General features: G+C 38.6%; 1 protein-coding gene across 2 annotated transcripts in view; it reads left to right on the forward strand.

Annotated features, from left to right (window-relative positions):
- Nucleotides 1-20375, forward strand: part of Sprt (PDZ domain-containing protein sprite) — a 183010-nt gene that overhangs the window by 158298 nt on the left and 4337 nt on the right. For both annotated transcript variants that reach the window (XM_071789285.1, XM_071789286.1), the window contains 2 exons: nt 5721-5985; nt 18699-19106. In XM_071789285.1, coding sequence (XP_071645386.1) covers nt 5721-5985; nt 18699-19106 — 673 coding nt within the window. The remainder of the gene's footprint in view (nt 1-5720; nt 5986-18698; nt 19107-20375) is intronic.

Below are 20375 nucleotides of genomic sequence, written 5' to 3' on the forward strand. Positions count from 1 at the left end.
GGTTAGGTGTAAAATCATCGGGAAGAAAGAATTCCCCGGGAAGTCGTAAAGTCGTCCCGAACATAAATTCGGCGGGAGACGCATTTGTGTCAGCACGGACGTGTGACCGAAGTCTTAATAGAACGGTAGACAAGGTACGCGTCCAGCACGCATCGGCATGGCACATGATTGCGGCTTTAAGCACCCGGTGCCAACGTTCAATCATGAGGTTTGACGCAGGGTGGTAGGCGGTTGTACGAATTCGTTCGCAACCGATTAGTGAAAGTAAGGCCTCGAAAAGGCGGGATTCGAATTGGGCTCCCTGATCCGTAGTTAGTAATCGAGGGCCGTTCCGTAACGGGAAATCCACGCGTCGTAAAATGCTCTAGCAACGGTTTGTGCGGAGATATCTTTAAGAGGAATTGCCTCGGCCCAACGCGAAAATCTGTCGATCATAATGAGACAATAAGAGTAACCCTCAGAAGGAGGCAATGGGCCGATAATGTCAATATGCACCTGATCAAATCGCCCGTCGGGAACAACAAAGTGCTCAGGAGTTAGTTTTACGTGACGAGAGATTTTCGCTTGCTGACATTCGATACAGTTTTTACACCATTTAGCGATATCGCGGTGCATGTCAGGCCAGACATAACGCTGTCGGATAGTGCGATCGGTAATTTTGCCACTCGGATGGGCTGGGTTGTGAAACATTTGAAATACTTTAACGCGGAGACTATCGGGGACATATGGCCGAATAGCTTCGCCCGAGATTTCGCAATATACAGTTGTGTGATCTGGGTCCCACTGAATTTTCTTCAACTTTAAAAGATGATCGGGGGCGTTAGCAATCAACTTGAGTTGCTCGTCGTTCTTTTGCAGCTCGGCGAGCTCATTAAGATTAAATTCAACCGGCAAACGCAGGGAATCGATCCGCGAAAGCGAATCCGCGACAACATTTTGTGAACCAGCGACATGTTCAATATGCGTTATGAACTGAGCGATATATGACAATTGGCGTAGTTGTCGCGAGGACGCATTGTCAGACCGTTGCATAAACGCGTACATGAGCGGTTTATGGTCGATCAAAATTTTAAACTCGCGTCCTTCTACAAAATGACAAAAGTAATTAACGGCTTCAAAAATTGCCGTGAGCTCTCGGTCGTAAGCGCTATACCGAGTTTGCGCGGGGGAGAATTTGTGCGAAAAAAATGCTAAGGGCTCCCAAGTATCCCGTTTTTTCTGTTCAAGAACTGCCCCCATGGCGAAATCGGAGGTATCCGCGACTATACGGAGTTCTGCGCCAATATGGGGATGCACCAGCATTGCAGCGTTAGCGAGGCCGTTTTTGGTCTTTTCAAACGCTTCGATTAATTCGTCAGACCATACGATTACACGCTTATCGTTTTTACGCGAGTCGACTAGTAATGCATTTAGTGGTGCTTGAGATTCTGCCGCGCGAGGGATGTTGCGACGGTAAAAATTTATCATGCCGAGAAAACGGCGTAGGTCGGCGATGGTTTTGGGTCTAGGAAATTTGGTAATCGCCTCAACTTTTTCTGGGATGGGGCTGATTCCTTTACCATTTATTATATACCCGAGAAACTTTAGTTCATGTGCGCCGAACACGCATTTTTCAACATTAAGGCGAAGGTGAAACTCTTTAAGCTTTTGAAATACTATGCGTAAATGTTTATCGTGCTCCTCTGGAGAAGAGGAAGCAATTAGGATATCATCCATATAAATGAAAACAAAATCTAGATCGCCTAAGGCGCGATTTATATAACGTTGAAAAGATTGACCGGCATTACGGAGGCCAAAGGTCATAAATAAGTATTCGAATAACCCGAAAGGGGTTATGATAGCTGTTTTCTCAATGTCCTCGGGGGCCATTGGAATTTGATTATAGGCTTTATATAAGTCGAGGGATGAAAAAATTGTTTTACCGTGTAGATTAACGGAGCAGTCATGCAGGTGGGGGGTGGGGTATCTATCAGGTCGCGTGATTGCATTTACACCGCGGTAATCGCCGCACACCCGCCAGGTGCCGTCTTTTTTGCGGACTAAATGAATAGGACTGGCCCATGGACTGCTAGAGGGGCGGCAAATGCCTGCTTCGACTAAAGCTCTGATCTCGACCTTTGCGGCCTTAAGTTTATCAGGAGGAAGGCGCCTAGCGCGCGCAGCGACTGGAGGGCCGGTGGTGATAATATGATAAAACACGTCACAATTGGACGGCGGGGCGAGGGGAAGGGCTCCTGTTATTTGCGGAAACTCCTTAAGTATTTTGGAAAACTCAGAGGAAGGTTTAATCGTATTAATCGAATGTATTGGGGCCGGTTTTTTAGTCGCGAGGGTATATAATTTAGTAGTGGAATCTATAAGACGTCGTCGTTTTAAATCTACTATTAACCCGTAGTGCGATAGTAAGTCGGCGCCAATGATGGGGTACGAAACTGCGGCAATGCAAAATTCCATCGAATTGGCCATCTTAAACCGAGGTCAAGCTCACGAAGAGATTCCCCGAACGTGTCGATGCGCGTATCATTTGCTGCGAAGAGCTTTAATTCGGAGGGCTTTCCCTTGATCCTATCGATAGCGGGTACAAGAGAGATATCCGCGCCCGTATCGACAAGGAACATTTGGCCACTGGTACGATCACGGACGTGGAGACGGTTAGTTTGTATCCTTCTTGTCAACAACATTTGTAGCAAGATTTTACAAAATCTATTTTCGACAGACTTGGCTATCTAGGTACATTTGTTAAGTTCCATATAGTTTCTTAACATAGCAGACACTCTTACAGAAATTTAATACTATAAGTAATTAATCATTAACCAAATAAAATCACTTAGGGTCGGTTGTTCCAATCTATTGATAAGCTAACTAATAGTTAAATCATATGTCTATCTTTGTCTAATGTAAAAGATAAACAAAGACATAACCAGCAGATTTTTTCACAAAAGTACAAAAATTTTCCAACATTGTACTGACAGTATTAAAATGCAACAATAATAATGTTACATACAAAATGTTTTTGTTCTGAGAGTTAAATATCGGAAGAAAAAATAAAAAAAACTTAATGTAAACAGAAGTTTATAACGATTTCATATTTAAGATACCTATACATACACCGTTGAAAAATTTGTGTTAAATATAACATCAAATCACATATCCCAAATGGTCCACTCAAATTTTTGTGTTAATTTAACATAATATATAGATGTATTAAATGATAACACCGATACTATGTTAAAATATTTCAACAGAAAGGAAATGTAATTCTGATCGTAATTTGAGGTTAATTATGTGTACAATTAACATAACTTTTATGTCGAAGTAAATCAAAACTCTTTTTTTGTAAATTTTTATTCCCACTTCTGTTATAGAGTAAAATCAACACTCTTTTTCTGTAAATTTTAACACATTTAATAAATACGTACAAATTGTGTTACTTTAACATATATTTTTTAAATTATTTTAATAATTTTACATTTTAAATTTGTTAAATTCAATTAACACATAGCAGGCATATATTAATACTACACATGTATGTGTTGATTATTTTACACAAAAATTTTAAGAAAGACCTTTTTTAACAAAACTACAAAAATTTTCCAACAGTGTATATTGTAAAGTTATATATAAATATAACTTAACACACATAACTTAACACTATTTTAAACATAAAACCATTTTAAACTTCTATTTCTATGTGAATAATTATTTTTTTATTTACGTTTAGCAGAACAATTACCTATTGATCCACCGTCTTGTCAATGTTTGATAATATGCTAGAAGGTCAGCATTCATAATCTGATTTTACACTTAAAAGAACATCTTAAGTATAAGATTTAGTTAATGAAATGTAAATAGCTTAAGCTTAAGACGATCTTGAATACATAAGAACGAACTATTAATTATAATGAGCGTTGAACTTTTCAACGGTTCAAGGCACTTGATTTGAAAGAGCAGATTTTCGAGCGAATTGCACGCACATCCTCATGTTTCATCGCGTAATCTTTAAAGATAAATACAGTGGAATGTACAAATGCATGTAACATGAATATAATTGGCATTTGAACTTTGGATATTCGACATTAAATCTCCACATGAAAAACACTTGAACAAATCGAAGCATATTCCTAATCAACGAGAAATTAATTTTTTTTCCAGCAAAATTCTTTTTTTTTAATATTTTCTTCTTTTGTATCTTCTTAAAATTCTCGACGTTATAATGTAACAATCGGCAACAATTAAATTCTATTGAAGCATAAAGTCCATACAATTATCTAAATATATAATAAGATCTTTTTGAATAATTGGTCGAAATTTTTGGCTCAACGTGTTACTTCTCACGGAATAACGAAAGATAACATAATTTGTTCTGCGAGTATAGTTATTTGTGTAACAAGTGTCGTAAGATGAAAATTCCCGGGTGCGGAGTTTACGCACGAGCCGAAGGCGAGTGCGGTAACCGCACCCGGGAATTTTCATCTTTACACACGACTTACACTCCCTATTTTATGTGGCAAGTGCCTGGAAAGTGGTCTATCACGCACGCGTAGCGTGCGTAATGGGGCACTTTCCATGCACGTGTTGCATAATAATCATTTTCCAGTTCTCACGCACTGTTACTCGTTACGCGTCATTAAGCCCAGAACATAATTTTATTTTATAATTTAATCACACAGAATGTGAAGTTAGTTATAAATAGATATCATGGTAATCGTTGGCTTGAGTTAAATTTTAAGACAGAATTATATATACCATGTATTTATGTTATCTCCTAAATATTTAAATGTGTCATATATTTTATATATTAATGCAATGAGTATCTTGAATATTCAAACATTTCTTTTTGTATTACACAACGCATAAAATTATAAATAGAATTCTATTTTAAATGTAATCTAAATTATAGATCGTTTAATTTAAAGTGATTTAAATAATCGGCAATTTATGACAGAATTTGTGACATAATTCCTATCTATAACTTTATATGTCACATTTTGATATATTTATATATTTTAATATAATACTAGCTGCCCCGGCGAACTTTGTACCGCCTAACAGTAATGAATGTAGTGATAAGACACGCAAATAGTCCCTCTCTCCCCCTCCTTTCTCTCTCCCTCTCTCTCCCCCCTTTCCCTTTTTCCCCCTTTCTCCCTCTCTCCCCCTCCCCCTCTCTCTCTCCTCCTCTCTCTCTTTCTCTCCCCCTCTCTTTCTCTCTCTTTCCCCCTCCCTCTCTCCCTCTCCCCTCTCTCTCTCCCCCTCTCTTTCTCTCTCTCTCTCCCCCTCTCTTTCTCTCTCTCTCCCCCTCCCTCTCTCTCTCTCTTCCTCCCTCTATGTATTTTTTCTATGTATTTGGATATCTTTCTAGATTAATTTTTTTTTTTACGTGAATTTTTCCGATATTTTATTAGTTATTCTGCTATTCCGGAAAATTCTACCCCTATTTCATATACTTGTGGTAAAAATTCGGCCCAGCCGTTCTTGAGTTATAAGTGTTCTAACTAACCCGACTTTGTTTAATATATTAAGATATAACATTTTAAATATTTCAATATATACTTAGATGTACCTTTGTTCTTCAACGTCTTCCACGACGCATTAAATTATAAATAGTATTCCACCCTACTGTTAGATTCTGACAAAAATTATGGATCATCTAAATTGTCCGAATTTTAAAATAGGATGCGGTCGCAGTTACGTACGGCTCATCGGTCAACTTTTTTCAGGATTTTGGAGGTAAACGGAAAACTGGTGGTAGGAGCGAGCAGGAATGACCTGGCACGTCTTCTGGCCGTCGCGCCCGACGCCGCGCAAATAGTGGTCCTTCGAAAAGGAGAGTCCCTCGCGGCATTGCGCACCCTGCGCTCCGATAATCTCAGGCTGACACACAGGATCGGTTATCTTGAGGAGCAGGTCAGAGATCTCTTGGCGCCGAGCAGGACCGAGGTCCCCACCGAGGATCCGCCGCCCAGTCGTCAGGAACATGTACAGGTAAACACTGGTGCTGGATTATGGATCGAGATGGATCAACGTGCCTTGTTTGTTTGGGAGAAGCATCCGCGTCAACGAGCGGAAATTCGTCGAACATTCAATCCCATATTTCAATCGATCTCAAAATTCTAATTTTATTATAAACATTTATTATAAATCGTTATTTTAAAAATTAAGGGTCCATATACCTCAGTAGGTCTAAAAAATAGGTGATTTTTGTGAATTTTTTGTGGAGAAAGTGAACAAAATAAATTATTCAATATTTTTGGATTATATTTATGATACTTTTAAGTAGTTATACAAATTTTTTCAGCCCATTTAAATAATTTGGCGAAGCGGGATACTGGGCAACCAACGCGCGGAATAGGTTGCTCCATGGCGGAAATCCTCCAGGTCGTAAAATGTGTCTGAAACATCGAATCAATCGATTTTCCTGTTCAGTACAAGTGTCCCTATAGAGTAGACCAAAAAAAATTATTTTGAATAAAAATTCATAAAATAGCGGCAATTAAAAAAAAAAAATAATTTTCACTATAAATTTTCGATACTTTTTTGCTTATAAAAAATTAAATATTGCATATATCGATATGATTGTAGTCTACTCTATAGGGACACTTGTACTGAACAGGAAAATCGATTGATTCGATGTTTCAGAAACATTTTACGACCTAGAAAACTTCCGCCATGGAGCAACATATTCCGCGCACAAGTCGCCGTTGCCCAGTATCCCGCTTCGCCAAATGGGCTGAAAAAATTTTTATAATTACTTAAAAATATCATAAATATAATCCAAAAATATTGAATGATTTATTTTGTTTACTTTCTCTACAAAAAATTCACAAAAATTACCTTTTTTTTGGACTTACTGAGGGATATGAACCTTTAATATCTCAGAAGACAGTAACTTCATAAAAACCGTATATATATGCGAATACACATAAATAATATCAAGTCATGTATCTACTGTAATGAACGAACAGCAGTATAAGGAAAACTGATATATCAAGGAAAATTCTTTTTATCTTCTATTGTACCTATACATAAAATGTATACAACAAATATATACTTATAGTCCAGTAATTTTAGGATTTCACTTCGGAAAAATTTCAAGTGAGCTGAGTTGTTGCATGCACTTTTATTTAGTCTTTATAAATAACATATCAAAAGTCCCCATCATTTGATTGTACGCATAATATTTTACAGCGCGTAAAAAGGTGTTAAAAATTGGTTTTTTGTTAATATCTAGGTTTCTATTGATTTTACGACTATAACTTTTGAAAAATAAAGACGAGAAAATTCTCTACAAAAAAGGTCTTAGGTAATTTTTTCGTACACGTAACCGTTTTTGCTTAATCTGGCGTTGAAATTGCAAGTTAAGACAGTTATATGCATATTAAAGTAAGTATTTTATTTCACACACTTGTAATTCTTTTGTACAAAATGACATAAAATTATGCTTTTCCTTCTTCTTCTTCTTTTTCTTCTACTTTTTCTTCGTTTTCATCTTTGTTTGGATAAATACATTGTTGAAGATAATCCATAGGATTAATTTGTAGATTGTCAATTTCCTCGTCTTTATTGATTTCTGTTTCGGATGAATCGTCGATTGGTGCAACATTCAGACAAGATTGTCCGTGAAAATTTCCGCAGACTGATGAACAGTGGAGTCCTAACTTTCGACAGCCACACAAAATGGTCCGCAACCTTTTGAACAATTGCAAATCATATTCAAAGGACAATCCGAAGCAGGAAATTGCGATGTTCTTTTTAGCTCCAATAAATTATTCTTTAATATCCATCCTCGAACTTCGAGATTCAGTTCATTACCTAACCACTTCTGCACTTGATAATAAACTCGAACTTCCTGCTTCGGATTGATCCTTCGAACATGATTTTTTGCATTTGTTCAAAAGGTTGCGGACCATTTTGTGTGGCTGTCGGAAGTTAGGAATTAAGACTCCACTGTTCATCAGTCTGCGGAAATTTTCACGAATAATCTTGTCTGAATGTTACACCAATCAACGATTCAACCGAAACAGAAGTCAATAATAGCACAGGATCCGGCCGCGTGATTTATACGTTTATCTGTTATTTTATCTGTGGGGTAGGATCTCAAATGAAGGTGCGTCGGTTCCCACAATAACCAGTCGTTCAATTAGGTAGAATCTCGCTAGGTTTATTCATGCTCTATGTACAAGTAAATTATTTCTTGGATGTGTACGGATAGGTGGACGTGTGTGATTTATGTAGAAGATTAATGTGTAGTGTTAACGCGGTGTGTTGCGTATTATCCGTCCCGATAGTTAGATTCGCGGAGGCCGAGCTTGGAGAGGAGTCTTGAAGTTCTTGTAGACGAGCCCAGTATGTGCGTCACCACAGAGTGCTCCGGTTGGAGCTGAATGCGTGGTTCTCGGATTGGGCGGTCGGTGAATCTCGAAGACGAGGCCAGTGAGTGCGTTACCACAGAGTGCTCCGGTTGGAGCTAGATGCGTGGTACTCGGGTTGGCCGGTCGATGAGGTGTGGCTTTTGTTGGAGACACAATGATATTGGTGCGCGTTCATATAATTGCCGTGCTTATGCGACTGGAGGCGACATCTCGCACTTGTGAAATGTAATCGCGAAAGAAGTAGTGCCGGCGTAATGTGCGCGTAGGATCTGCGCTCGGACGCCAACGTGTGAAGTGTGAAGACGGACAGTTCGATACCGATATACCACGGGAATGCACGTGCTATCGGCTGTATCAATAAAACCTATATCGTTCATTTAAACACGCGTACTAATCTCTTTATTTTCCTGCGCATTACCTTTGGGGTCGGACTAGAGTGCCAGACTAGAGTGCCAGAGTACAGTGCCAGACTAGAGTCAAGCTCAACAGGGTCTTCTTTCCCCGCTAATTTTTCCAAGCCCGTTCCCTTGGCAGTGGTTTCGCTAGATAGTAGATAGGGACAGTGGGAATCTCGTTAATCCATTCATGCGCGTCACTAATTAGATGACGAGGCATTTGGCTATTTACATCACGCCCTCTGGCGCGTCTTACCGCTTCGAGTCAGTGCGGTTCCTGTTAACAACGGGTCCCGGCTGAGCGATCCTGCAGGTTAACTATTGGATCGCTCATCTGCGCAACGGGTTACCCAAACAACAAGGATATATGAGATCCAGCATAGTTTTAGTGAAGAGATCTCAGGTAGGGGCGAAAGACTGTATGATCATTGGAGCAAGGCCTACAGAGAAAGCCCATATTTTCACTTATCCAGCTAACCACAGCCCCTGAGAGTCCAACACCTATTCGGCAGGGCACCGGAAGTCCGGTGGGGCAACCCCGCCACCCTCAGTACTCGTGTCGAGCCTCAGCTCACGTTGACGAGTCGCCGCCGTGAGTGTCGCCACTCACTGCCATGTGTCGCATCCGCTGATCGTTTGATAGGTATTTGGTACATGGTGGCCCAAGATACCTATTCGTTACCCTGACGGGAATGTACCCGATGGCACTGATCACGTTGATCAGCCGAGTGCCCAGGGCGTGCACCCGTATCGCCTGAACCCCGTCCGCTACCCGGCAGGCCGGGTACCCGGCGAGCACCAACTTGGAGGTGGGGCAGACTTGAGGCTGTAAGATCTTACGCCTCCTTGCGAGCGAGCAACTACAACTCCGCAGGGCAGGAAGCGACTGAGGGTGGCAGCCTCCCCCGCCCTTAAGAGAGTCATAGTTACTCCCGCCGTTTACCCGCGCTTGCTTGAATTTCTTCACGTTGACATTCAGAGCACTGGGCAGAAATCACATTGCGTCAACACCCGCGAGGGCCATCGCAATGCTTTGTTTTAATTAGACAGTCGGATTCCTCTAGTCCGTGCCAGTTTTGAGCTGAGCGTTGAATGGCGGCCGAAGAGGACGACCACGACGGCTCGCGCCGCCACGGAAGCCTCGCAGCAAGGAAGATCCGCGGGAGGCCAAGGCACGGGACCGAGCTCGGATCCCCGGGACTGGCGCGAGAACGCCGATCGGTTCACCTCGCCCAGGCCCGGCACGTCAGCCAAACCCGCTTCCCGACCAAGCCCGACACGCCCCGCTCCTCAGAGCCAATCCTTATTCCGAAGTTACGGATCCAATTTGCCGACTTCCCTTACCTACATTAGTCTATCGACTATCGACTAGAGGCTCTTTACCTTGGAGACCTGCTGCGGATATGGGTACGAACCGGCGCGACACCTCCACGTGGCCCTCTCCTGGATTTTCAAGGTCCGAGGGGAAGATCCGGACACCGCCGCAACTGCGGTGCTCTTCGCGTTCCAAAGGTAATGCCCCCGCTGGGTTGCCCCTTATATAGAGGTCGATGTAGAATCTTCCTTACGAGAGGATCGGCCGGCGATGCACCGCGTAGCGGGCGCGCGTTGAACTGCCCGGCCGATCGATACTGTGCCGCCGCGGCGCCGCTTGCGCCGCGCGCCACCCGTCATACTGCCGGCGTCGCGCGTGCACCGTCGCGTGTTCGTGGCGGACAGCTGACCGCCACATTATCAAAATGCGATTTTAATGAAAGATTATACATATCAGGTCATACATCGCGGCTGGTGTGCCTAGCAAAATCTTGCAGCAACCCTAGCGGAAATATTTCTACAAAATTAAAAAAAAAATAAGTGTAGGGGAGACCGGGGCTAAGCCGACACTACTTTTTCAAAGGCAATTTTTAATATTTAATTAAAATTTTTAGGCAAATTCAATGATATATATTTAAGTGTGGCAATTTTTAATATTTAATTAAAATTTTTAGGCAAATTCAATGATATATATTAAAGAGTGTTTCTTCAGGTACAAAATTGATTCAAGAAGTTTTGCTGTACGTCGCTTTGTTTTGCCGCCAGGAAAGGAAAAGTGACGCGAAGACAAATTTTCGAATTGAAAAATGACGGGGCGAACTCGACACCCCGCCGGGGCAAACTCAACACTTTGTTTGATCGACACAATTTGATCTGGAACTTATTTTTTTATTGTTTAAAAATAAAAATACATTGTTTATCAAATGAAAAGACATTGTGTATTAGAAACAAAAAATCGGAACAAAGTAAACAATTATTTAAAATAATGAGAAAAAAAAAAGATTAAACTTTTAATTATCTTTTTCTGAATTGTCTGAAAAACAATTTATACACGTAAACTCGCGATCAGATGTGCGCACACATTCGTCATGAGCCATACGGTTGCATAAGATGCATTGTTTGTTATTAGAAGCTAATGAAATGTTTTCCGAACACACGCAACAGATGTTCCTTAAATTGTCATCGGAATCGGACGAAACAGTGACCTTTTTTGCGATAATGTCACTTTAGGTTAGTGTCGTCTTTGCCCCGGTGGCGTCGTGTCGACTTAGCCCCGTACGTCGTTTTTTACTTTTGTTACTCCAAAAATATATAAATTTTGAAAATATGCAAAAATTATTATCGGATTCGTATAAAGCATCGAATTTCCCATCAAAATCACTTAGCGGTAGATTCGCAAGAGTAAAGCTCGATGAAAGAGTAGACATTTTCGAGAGATCAGAAAAATTACTTTTCACTATCAAAAACACTTATGTCGCGTTAAAAATTACACTATAACTCAGAATGTTACCAAATTCCGTTGATAATACTGGCACATAAAGACGCATTTACAGTAGCAAAGGCAAGTTTCTACGATAGATTTAAATTGGCAAAAAGCCTAGTGTCAAGTTCGCCCCGCTGTCGGCTTAGCCCCGGTCTCCCCTACTACAAAAAACTATAAAATATAATTACCAGAATCTATTAAATTTTACATGAATTTAAGAAGTACTACAAAATCCTACATGAAAATGCTAGAATTGGAATACTTTTGTAAATTTTTGTATTTTTTTAGTGCATCTTGATCTATAAATTTTTCGGTAAAACTACGCCAAACTACAGCTAATACTGATATTCTACACATTTCTATATCTATTTGAGTGGACTTGGTTAGATGGCGTGTAAGTGAGCGGATGTATGGAAAAATTGTGCGGTGTGATTAATCGAGTTGTGAGCAGATAGAGAATAGCGAAAGTGAGCGTAGAGTAGTGGATAGGTCGTTTGGAGGGCTCTGAATAAGGGTGAGTGGAGGCGGACCTAGAGGTGGTCGTTTTCTGTACGTATTTCGACCGGGAAAAGCGAGCGGTAGCCGTTAGGTTATGGCGTCGCGTATCCCGACGAGCGCGGGAAGCGCGGGCGATACCAGTAATAGCGGTAGGGTGGGTAAGGTAGGTAGGAGCAAGATCGACAGCAAAGCGGATAGTAAACAACGCAAACTTGAGTTAGGTAAATCAGTGTCATTTAGAGATGAAGAGGAGATGAAACGTGATTTAGGTATATTGAGAGATGAAATAAAGGAAATGATGGAACAGATATCCAAGGAGGTAGATAAATTTGAGGAGATAAAGGAAAGTTTTGCACAATACGTAGAGGAAATAAAAGGTAAGGAAGGAAAAAACGAGGAAAGACTAAAGAGAATTGAAAGAAAATTGTTTGAATTAGAAAATAGGTTAGAGCGATGCGAGAGAGGTGAGACGGATATTGGTAGTGAAAGCGAAAGTCAAAGTCAGAGAAGTGTTAGTGAGAGCAGATTTTCTAGAAGGAGCAGAGGGGGAAGTAGCTATGCGAGATCCTTGGTAAGTGAGGGTGGGCTAAGTGACATAGAGGTTAGCTTAAGAGATGGATGAAAGATAAAGAAAAGGAAGATAGAAGAAATAACGTGATAATTAAAGGAATAAATTTAGAACAAGAAAGAGACTGGAAGGAGTGGGCGCAGAAATTTTTAAGAAATAAATTAGGTGTAAGATGTAAAGTAATAAATGTGAGGAGAAGTGGCACGGTTACCGTAGTTAAACTGGAGGAGGAGGACAAGAAAGAAGTGATGAGGAATAAGTACAAACTAAAGGGTGGAAATATATTCATTGAAAATGATCTAACCTGGGAGGAAAGGAAGGTACAGGAAGAAATTTATAGGTGGGTTAAGGTACAGAAAGGTAAAGGGGTAGAGGTTAAGGCAGGTTATGCGAGAGTAAGAATAAATGGAGTATGGAAATCGTGGGAGGAGGTATCGAGGAATTTGGAGGATAGAGATGGTAGTGGGGGTAGTCAAGCGCCAGGAGGGGATGAGGGGAGAGCAAAGGAAAATTTAGCGAAGTGAGCCAGAAGGTGGTAGAGATAAGAATAAGGGAGGATAAAAGGAAAAGAAGGGATGAAATTAGGAAGGAAGAGAAGGTCAGTGAAACGATGATAAGAGGTAGGAAAATTCTATTTTGGAATGTGGCAGGAATAAATAACAAGGATATCGATTTTTAGGGTTATATTACAGATTTTGATTTCATAAGTCTGAGTGAAACATGGATTGATTCTGTTAGTTGGGAGACAATCAAAGTGAGGTTACCGGATACGCATATTTGGATGTGTAGTAATGCTACTAGGGTCAATAAGAAAGGTAGGGCAAAGGGAGGTTTTATTTTAGGTAAAAGGAAGGGATGGGGGAAGGAAGGATCAGAGTTGATCAAGAAGGAAGAGGAAGGTTTAGTTTTGTCAGAAATACTTGAGGAAGGTGAAATAACAAATATCATATCAGTATATAATAGGGAGGGTTGGAACAAGATGGAGGAGACGTTAGATCGGTGGATAGAAAAAGTAGATAGAGAATTTGTGATTATAGGAGGAGATTTTAACATCAGAACAGGAGAATTAGGTGGCGGGGAGGAAGAAGAGGGAGGGTGGGAGAGGAAAAGTAAGGATTCATTAATAGGTAATGGAGGCAGGAACTTAGTAGAATGGGTTCAAAATAAGGGATGGTACTTGCTGAATGGTACAACAAAAGGTGATTGGGAAGGTGAATATACATTTATAGGTGCCAGGGGTAGCTCCGTAATAGATTATATGATTGTTTGCGAAGAAATGCATGATAGAATTAGGGAATTTAAAATAGATGCGAGAGTGGACTCAGATCACATGCCTTTAGTCGCGATGTTAGATGTAAGAGATAGGGCATTAGGTAAGAATCAAAATGTACAGAGAGAAGAAGAGGAAGATAGGAATGAAGAGGCAAGATGGAAAATATGCTGGGATAGGGAGGCTATTGAAAGCTATAAAGAGAAAACTGAAGAGGCTATCTGGGAGGATGATTATCAGGAATTGTCAATTGAAGAGAAGTGGAACAAACTTAAGAAGATAATTCAAGAGTCTATGATAAGGAAGGAAATAATAATTAGAAAAAGGAAGATTGGTTCTAAGGACTGGTGGGACAGAAACTGCACTAGGAAGAAAAGAGAAGTGAAGAGGATGTACATGAAATGGAGAAAAGGAAAGGTAGGAAGAGGAAGGTATTTGGAGGAAAGAAGTAATATGAAAGCGATGTTTGAACAGAAGAGGAAGGAGAAGAGAATCAAAGAAGAAGAGGAATTGAAGATCCTAAGGCAAGGATCAGAGGTCTGGAAATTCATTAATAGGAAAAGAAAGAAAAAGGTGTGGAAGGAAAATAAAATTGGGGGTGCAGAATGGATGAAGTATTTTAAGGAGCTTCTCGGAGGTACAGAAGATATGGCGGAAGACAAGGAAGGAAATAATAGCATGGGAACTGAAGAAGAAGGGCCTGTTCTAATAGGCTCACAGTTGGAGGAAGAGGAAATAGCTAAGGCGGTGAGAAGATTGAAGAAAAACAAGGCTGTAGGTGTAGATGGAATACCGCTTGAAGCTTGGCTGTATGGAGGCAGGGCAGTTAGGAAAGGTCTAATAGAGGTTCTAAATCAGGTCTGGAAGGAAGGAATCTTACCAAAGGACTGGAGGACCTCGATCATAGTCCCGCTACATAAAAGAGGGGATGAAAACATAGTAGGGAATTATAGAGGTATTTCTCTATATCTATTTGAGTACAGTAGACTACAAGAAAATACTAGAATTAAAACACTTTCTAATGAGGTAATTCACCTGACATAAAAAAAATTATATTTATTTTGAAATTTTATTACTACTTGTTTCTTAAGATGCAACCTATGATTATAAATATTTTCTCGTACTTGAAAAACACTTACCTTGATGGGATTTGAACTCGAGACCTCGGGACCTCTGGATCGTGAGCCAACCGTCTTACGTGGTAGACTACTTCTTAATTTGATATAAGTGTTACATATATTGTCTACATGTGTCATAACCAGCGCAAATATATAATTTTTCAAAAATTCTTAGGAAACAAATTCAGTTTAAAAAAGAGTAATAAAATTTTGAATCGGATATACGAATATAATTATTTCTTAATGTCGGGTGAATGTCAGAAACCAGTGCCGGCTCGTTACAAAATAGGCCTATTGGGCCAACGTCGCGCCGCGCGATTACAAAAAGAAAAAAAACTTCTTTATTCTAACTTATCTGTAAAATAAAAAGCGAGTCATTATAAAAAAAACCTTACTCAGCACCACATACACATGTCTAAAACCGCATAAGACGTCTTTTAGATATCTTTTAGCCATCTTTTTTTGTAAGACGTCTAAAAGATGTCCTTTAGACGTCTTATGTCCCGCTTTTGAACATGCTTGCTGTCAGTTATTTTTTTGCAGAAATATCTACGAAATAGTACCACAAATTACAATGTTCTCAAATCAAGAAATTATTGCAAGTAGTATTTCATGAAAATCTACAATTTAATAAAAAATAATACAAAAATCTACAAATATTAAAAATTTGAAAATCAACAAAACCTTAAAAAATTAAAACATCTGTTTACTTGTAGAATACTACAATTATTTATAAATGACTATAAAAATCTACCACAATTTACATATCGTAAAACTATACAAATTAGAAAATCTAATCCAGTTTTTAGTTTCTCATAAAATACTACAATTTTGTATGAATAGTAACACATACCGATTTGTACAGCTCAAAAATCTATTACAATTATGGCTAATTAAAATTTGTAATTTTTAGTTAAATGTTACAAGTTTTTACACAAATCTTCCAAAATTTATCTATTAATTATTAATAACTTCTTAATTCGCAGAAGTCAAAATACTTATGTTTTTATTTTCGTATAGTTTGCTGTAAGACCCAATAGTAAAATACACAAATGTACAATTTTTTACCTAATTAAATTTCTGACTCGTGAATGATTGTAATTTTGCATATAATACTACAAGGTCCTATAGAAAACAACAAAATTCTTAAGCTTTTTACGAATCGTGAATCCATGGAGAATGATTCTACATGTAATTCACTTTTTTAGATTTTTATAAGATACTACAATTTTCTATGGAAAGGTTGAAGGTTTGGTTGAAGGTCTGTTAATTTCCATGTAAAATTTTAGTATCTTATAAACATCTAAAAAAAAGCAAATTTATGTAGATTTTCATGAATTCACGCGAGTTGTAAAAGGCTTAAGGATTTTGTCGTTTTCTGTAAAACCTTGTAGTATTGTATGCAAAATTACAACCATTCACGAATCAGAAATTTATATAGGTAAAAAATTGTACATTTATGTATTTTTCTATTGGACTTTACAACAGACTATACAAAAATAAAAACATAAGTATTTTGACTTATGCGAATTAAGAAGTTATTAATAATAGATGAATTTTGGAAGAATTGTGTAAAAACTTGTAACATTTAACTATAAATTACAAATTTTAATTAGCCATAATTGTAATTAGCCATAGGTAATAAATTTTTGAGCTGTACAAACAAATCGGTATTTGTTAGTATTTGTACGCAGTTGTATTTTATGAGAAACTAAAAACTGAATTAGATTTTTGGTTGCATAGTTTTACGATACGTAAATTGTGATAGATTTCTATAGTCATTTATAAATAATTGTAGTATTCTACAAGTAAGCATGTTTTAATTTTAAAAAATTTTTTTCCTTCTTAAATTTTTAAAATTTGTAGATTTTTGTACTATTTTTTATAAAATTATAATTTTTCATAAAATACTACTTGCAATAATTTCTTGATTTGAGAACATTGTAATTTGTAGTACTATTTCGTAGATATTTATACAAAAAAATAACTATTTCTACAAAAAATTAAATATTTCAACAAAAATATACAAATTTATATTTCTAGTCAAATTTTGTAGTTATTCATAGAAATTTTTTCTGCCAGGGAAGTTCTGAAAACGCGAATGATAATTCTGATGATTTGGAGTATGATGTTGCGAGTTCAGACGAGTCGGAAGACGAATGAGCGGCGGAGTTTATTTATAAAAGGAATTTTTGAAAACTTGTTTAGGAACTATTGTAATATTAAAGAAATTCAAGAAAATTGCTGTGATTATTTCATTGTAACACATTGTAAGATTGAAGAGCTCGTGCAGGCGAGAGCGGATCATTCAAATGCTGGCAACCACCTATTGCGGCAGCTTTTACGCAGGCAACCATATTCCATCGTGTAGAGGAAAAATTTAGCTTCAATTTGTGTAAAAATTGTCTCGATACACGATGAACGGTGATAATTAACGAAAAAGGACCTTTTTGCACCTGGCTGCCAGGAGGTTGCGGCAGACTGAGAAGTGGCAACCTATTTTTTTCATGTTCTTTAGATCACTCTTTCAGATGACGCTTCATTTACTTCGCAAACAAATGAACAAAGTTGTCTAAAAAAATTTAATTAAAACAGCTCTAATTGAGGGTACTTGCGGCAAGATTTTGCTAGGGACACCGGCCGCGATGTATGACCTAATATGTAATCTTCCATTAAAATCGCATTTTGATAAAATAAGAGATAAACGTATAAATCACGCGGCCGGATCCTAGACTATAAAGACGAGGAAATTGACAACCCACAAAAATTAATCCTATGGATTATCTCTAACAATTCATTTATTTAAACAAAGGTGAAAACGAAGAACAAGTAGAAGAGGGAGAAAAAGAAGAAGGAAAAGCATAATTTTATGTCATTTTGTACAAAAGAATTACAAGTGTGTGAAATAAAGTACTTACTTTAATACTCATAACTGTCTTAGCTTGTAATTTCAACGCCAGATTAAGCGAAAACAGTTACGTGTACCTACAAAAAAATTACCTAAGACCTATTTTGTAGAGAATTTTTTCGTCTTTATTTTTTAAAAAAGACGTTATAGTCGTAAAATTAATAGAAACCTAGATATTAGCAAGAAACCAATTTTGAACACCTTTTACGCGCTGTAAAATATTATGCGTACAATCAAATGATGGGGACTTTTGATATGTTATTTATAAAGACTAAATAAAAGTTCGTGCAAAACTTCAGCTCACTTAAAATTTTTCCGAAGATTGGTCGAATTTTTGCCTAAAGTTACTGGACTAATAATTGAGTGTCGCAGCAACATACAGGTCAGTATGACGGGTTGCCTATTCGTGCAGGTGCGCATAGTCATTCACAGTCTCATTCACTTTGACGCATTATATGTGAGTGATTATAATGTACCGAAGCCTACGCAGCTGTGAACGACCATGTGCGTCTGCACAAGTGGGCAACCCGTCCTGACACTGACCTGTATGTCAGTGCAACAACCGTTATATATTTAAATCTTAATTATCTTAATAATTAATTTCTTATAAATATTCTCACTAAGAAAGTAACACTAATCGACCGAGGCAGCAAAAGATATAATAGGAAAAAATAGTATTTATTGTACTATATTTAATCAGGTTTTTTCTCAATCAATGAAATTGACGATGAATGCATTGAGTCAGAAATTTAATTTTGTGTCATTCCAAAAGGTTTTCCAAAAGGGGCCTCAAGTGACAGCACTCGTGGCGAATCTACCCGGTCTCAACGTGAGAAGCTGCACAGAACTGCGGCAGAGTCTGCCGACTGTCCGAAGTAGACACAACGATCAATCTAAGCGCCTGGTGGATCCAAGGAACCAGCGCGAGCTCGACTTCTCATCTGACGGGGTCGCGAACGGCCATCACAAGCCCCGAAACCGACAGAAGCACCAGGGACTCCAGCTGGCCAGGTCGACAGCCAGCCTCGACTGCAAGCAATCGCCGATGCAGTCGCAGATGCAGCGTCGAAGATCACCGCGCGTCGAATCCGCAATGGAGCATCTGCACAAGGGTCGCAAGAGTGGCTCACAGCTGCAGTCACTGGAGTTCGACTCTGAGCCGACTTACTATCGTTTACAGGTACTTATTTATATCACTCGCCGATGTACAACGACGTGATGTTGACAGAATGACAACACTTTGGGTAAAGCTACAGTCGTCGACATAGGCCAGTAAAATTAGGTTTGAAAATGGCAAAACGGATTGACAAGCCAATTTTTTGAGGGTGAGTAGAGGGTCATAGGAGATGCCCAAATTCACAAAGTTCCAACAAAATTTCCCTGTGCGTCGGCGGCAATCTTGAAAATAGGGGTGAATATTTAAAGTTTGAATATCTCGGCTTCTATTGGTTGAATTTTGTTCTTTTTTTTAGTTTTGTAGGGAAAAATATTTGCTACAACTTTTGTTCGAAAAAATTTTTAATAGCTGTCAAGGAAAAAAAGTTAACCCTTCATCCCACTAGGTTTTTTTGGCACCTTTACGCCGCATAGGTGGGTCGTTTTCGTCCTGACGTTTTTTTTTAAGTGTTAAAGTGTTACAAAAAATCTGAAAAAATTCATGGAGGTAATTCAAACCTTCAATTTGAAGTATCAATCATAAAATTATAAACAATTTAATTTTTTCACATAATTTGTATTTAAAAAATGGAGCAACTACAACTACAACTTGTAAAATCATCTTTTACTAAAAAAATCATAACTTTAAGACAAATAAAGATATCGAAATGAATAAAAAAGGAAATTGAAGGAGAAAAACGTGCCTTTCATAAAAAAAATATTGCATGCAATTATTTTGAAATAAAGTGCTTAAGTGTTCGCCGCCAACCTCGTTTTTTCAAGAATTACGTGTCTCCTGTGACGGCCGGAGGGGGATTGGCGCCTTGAAACTCGGTAGGCGGGTTCTCGGGGAGCATAACTTTTTTTTACGGATGCGCAGTGGCGCCCTCTCTACCCGTTTTCAAAAGTTACAACTACATTTGATTTTCGCCCGGACGAAAACGACCCACCTAGTGGGATGAAGGGTTAAAACCATAAAAGTGTCGTCAATTAGGGGTTGAACAATTTTATTGACACTTATATCGCCCCCCTGTTAGTTTGATAAAAAAAATGTTCCAATAAAACTTGTAGAGGATTCAATTCTCTACAACTTTCGTATATATTTTTTTGCGGTGGCTCAAAAAACACTAGAGATAGAGAGCGCCAAAGTTGAGTGTATCTAGTAAATGCTCTTTTTTGTGGGGAAAATTCGCGGTTTTATTGTGAATTGTCGTATATTATAAAACTCTTTTCCGCGAACTGTACAGTGTGTTATTGTGTGTTTGTGTTGTTTGTGTGTGTTATTGTGTGTTAT

The sequence above is a fragment of the Temnothorax longispinosus genome, chromosome 9 (assembly GCF_030848805.1).
Source record: "Temnothorax longispinosus isolate EJ_2023e chromosome 9, Tlon_JGU_v1, whole genome shotgun sequence".
Classification (NCBI taxonomy): Eukaryota; Metazoa; Arthropoda; class Insecta; order Hymenoptera; family Formicidae; genus Temnothorax; species Temnothorax longispinosus.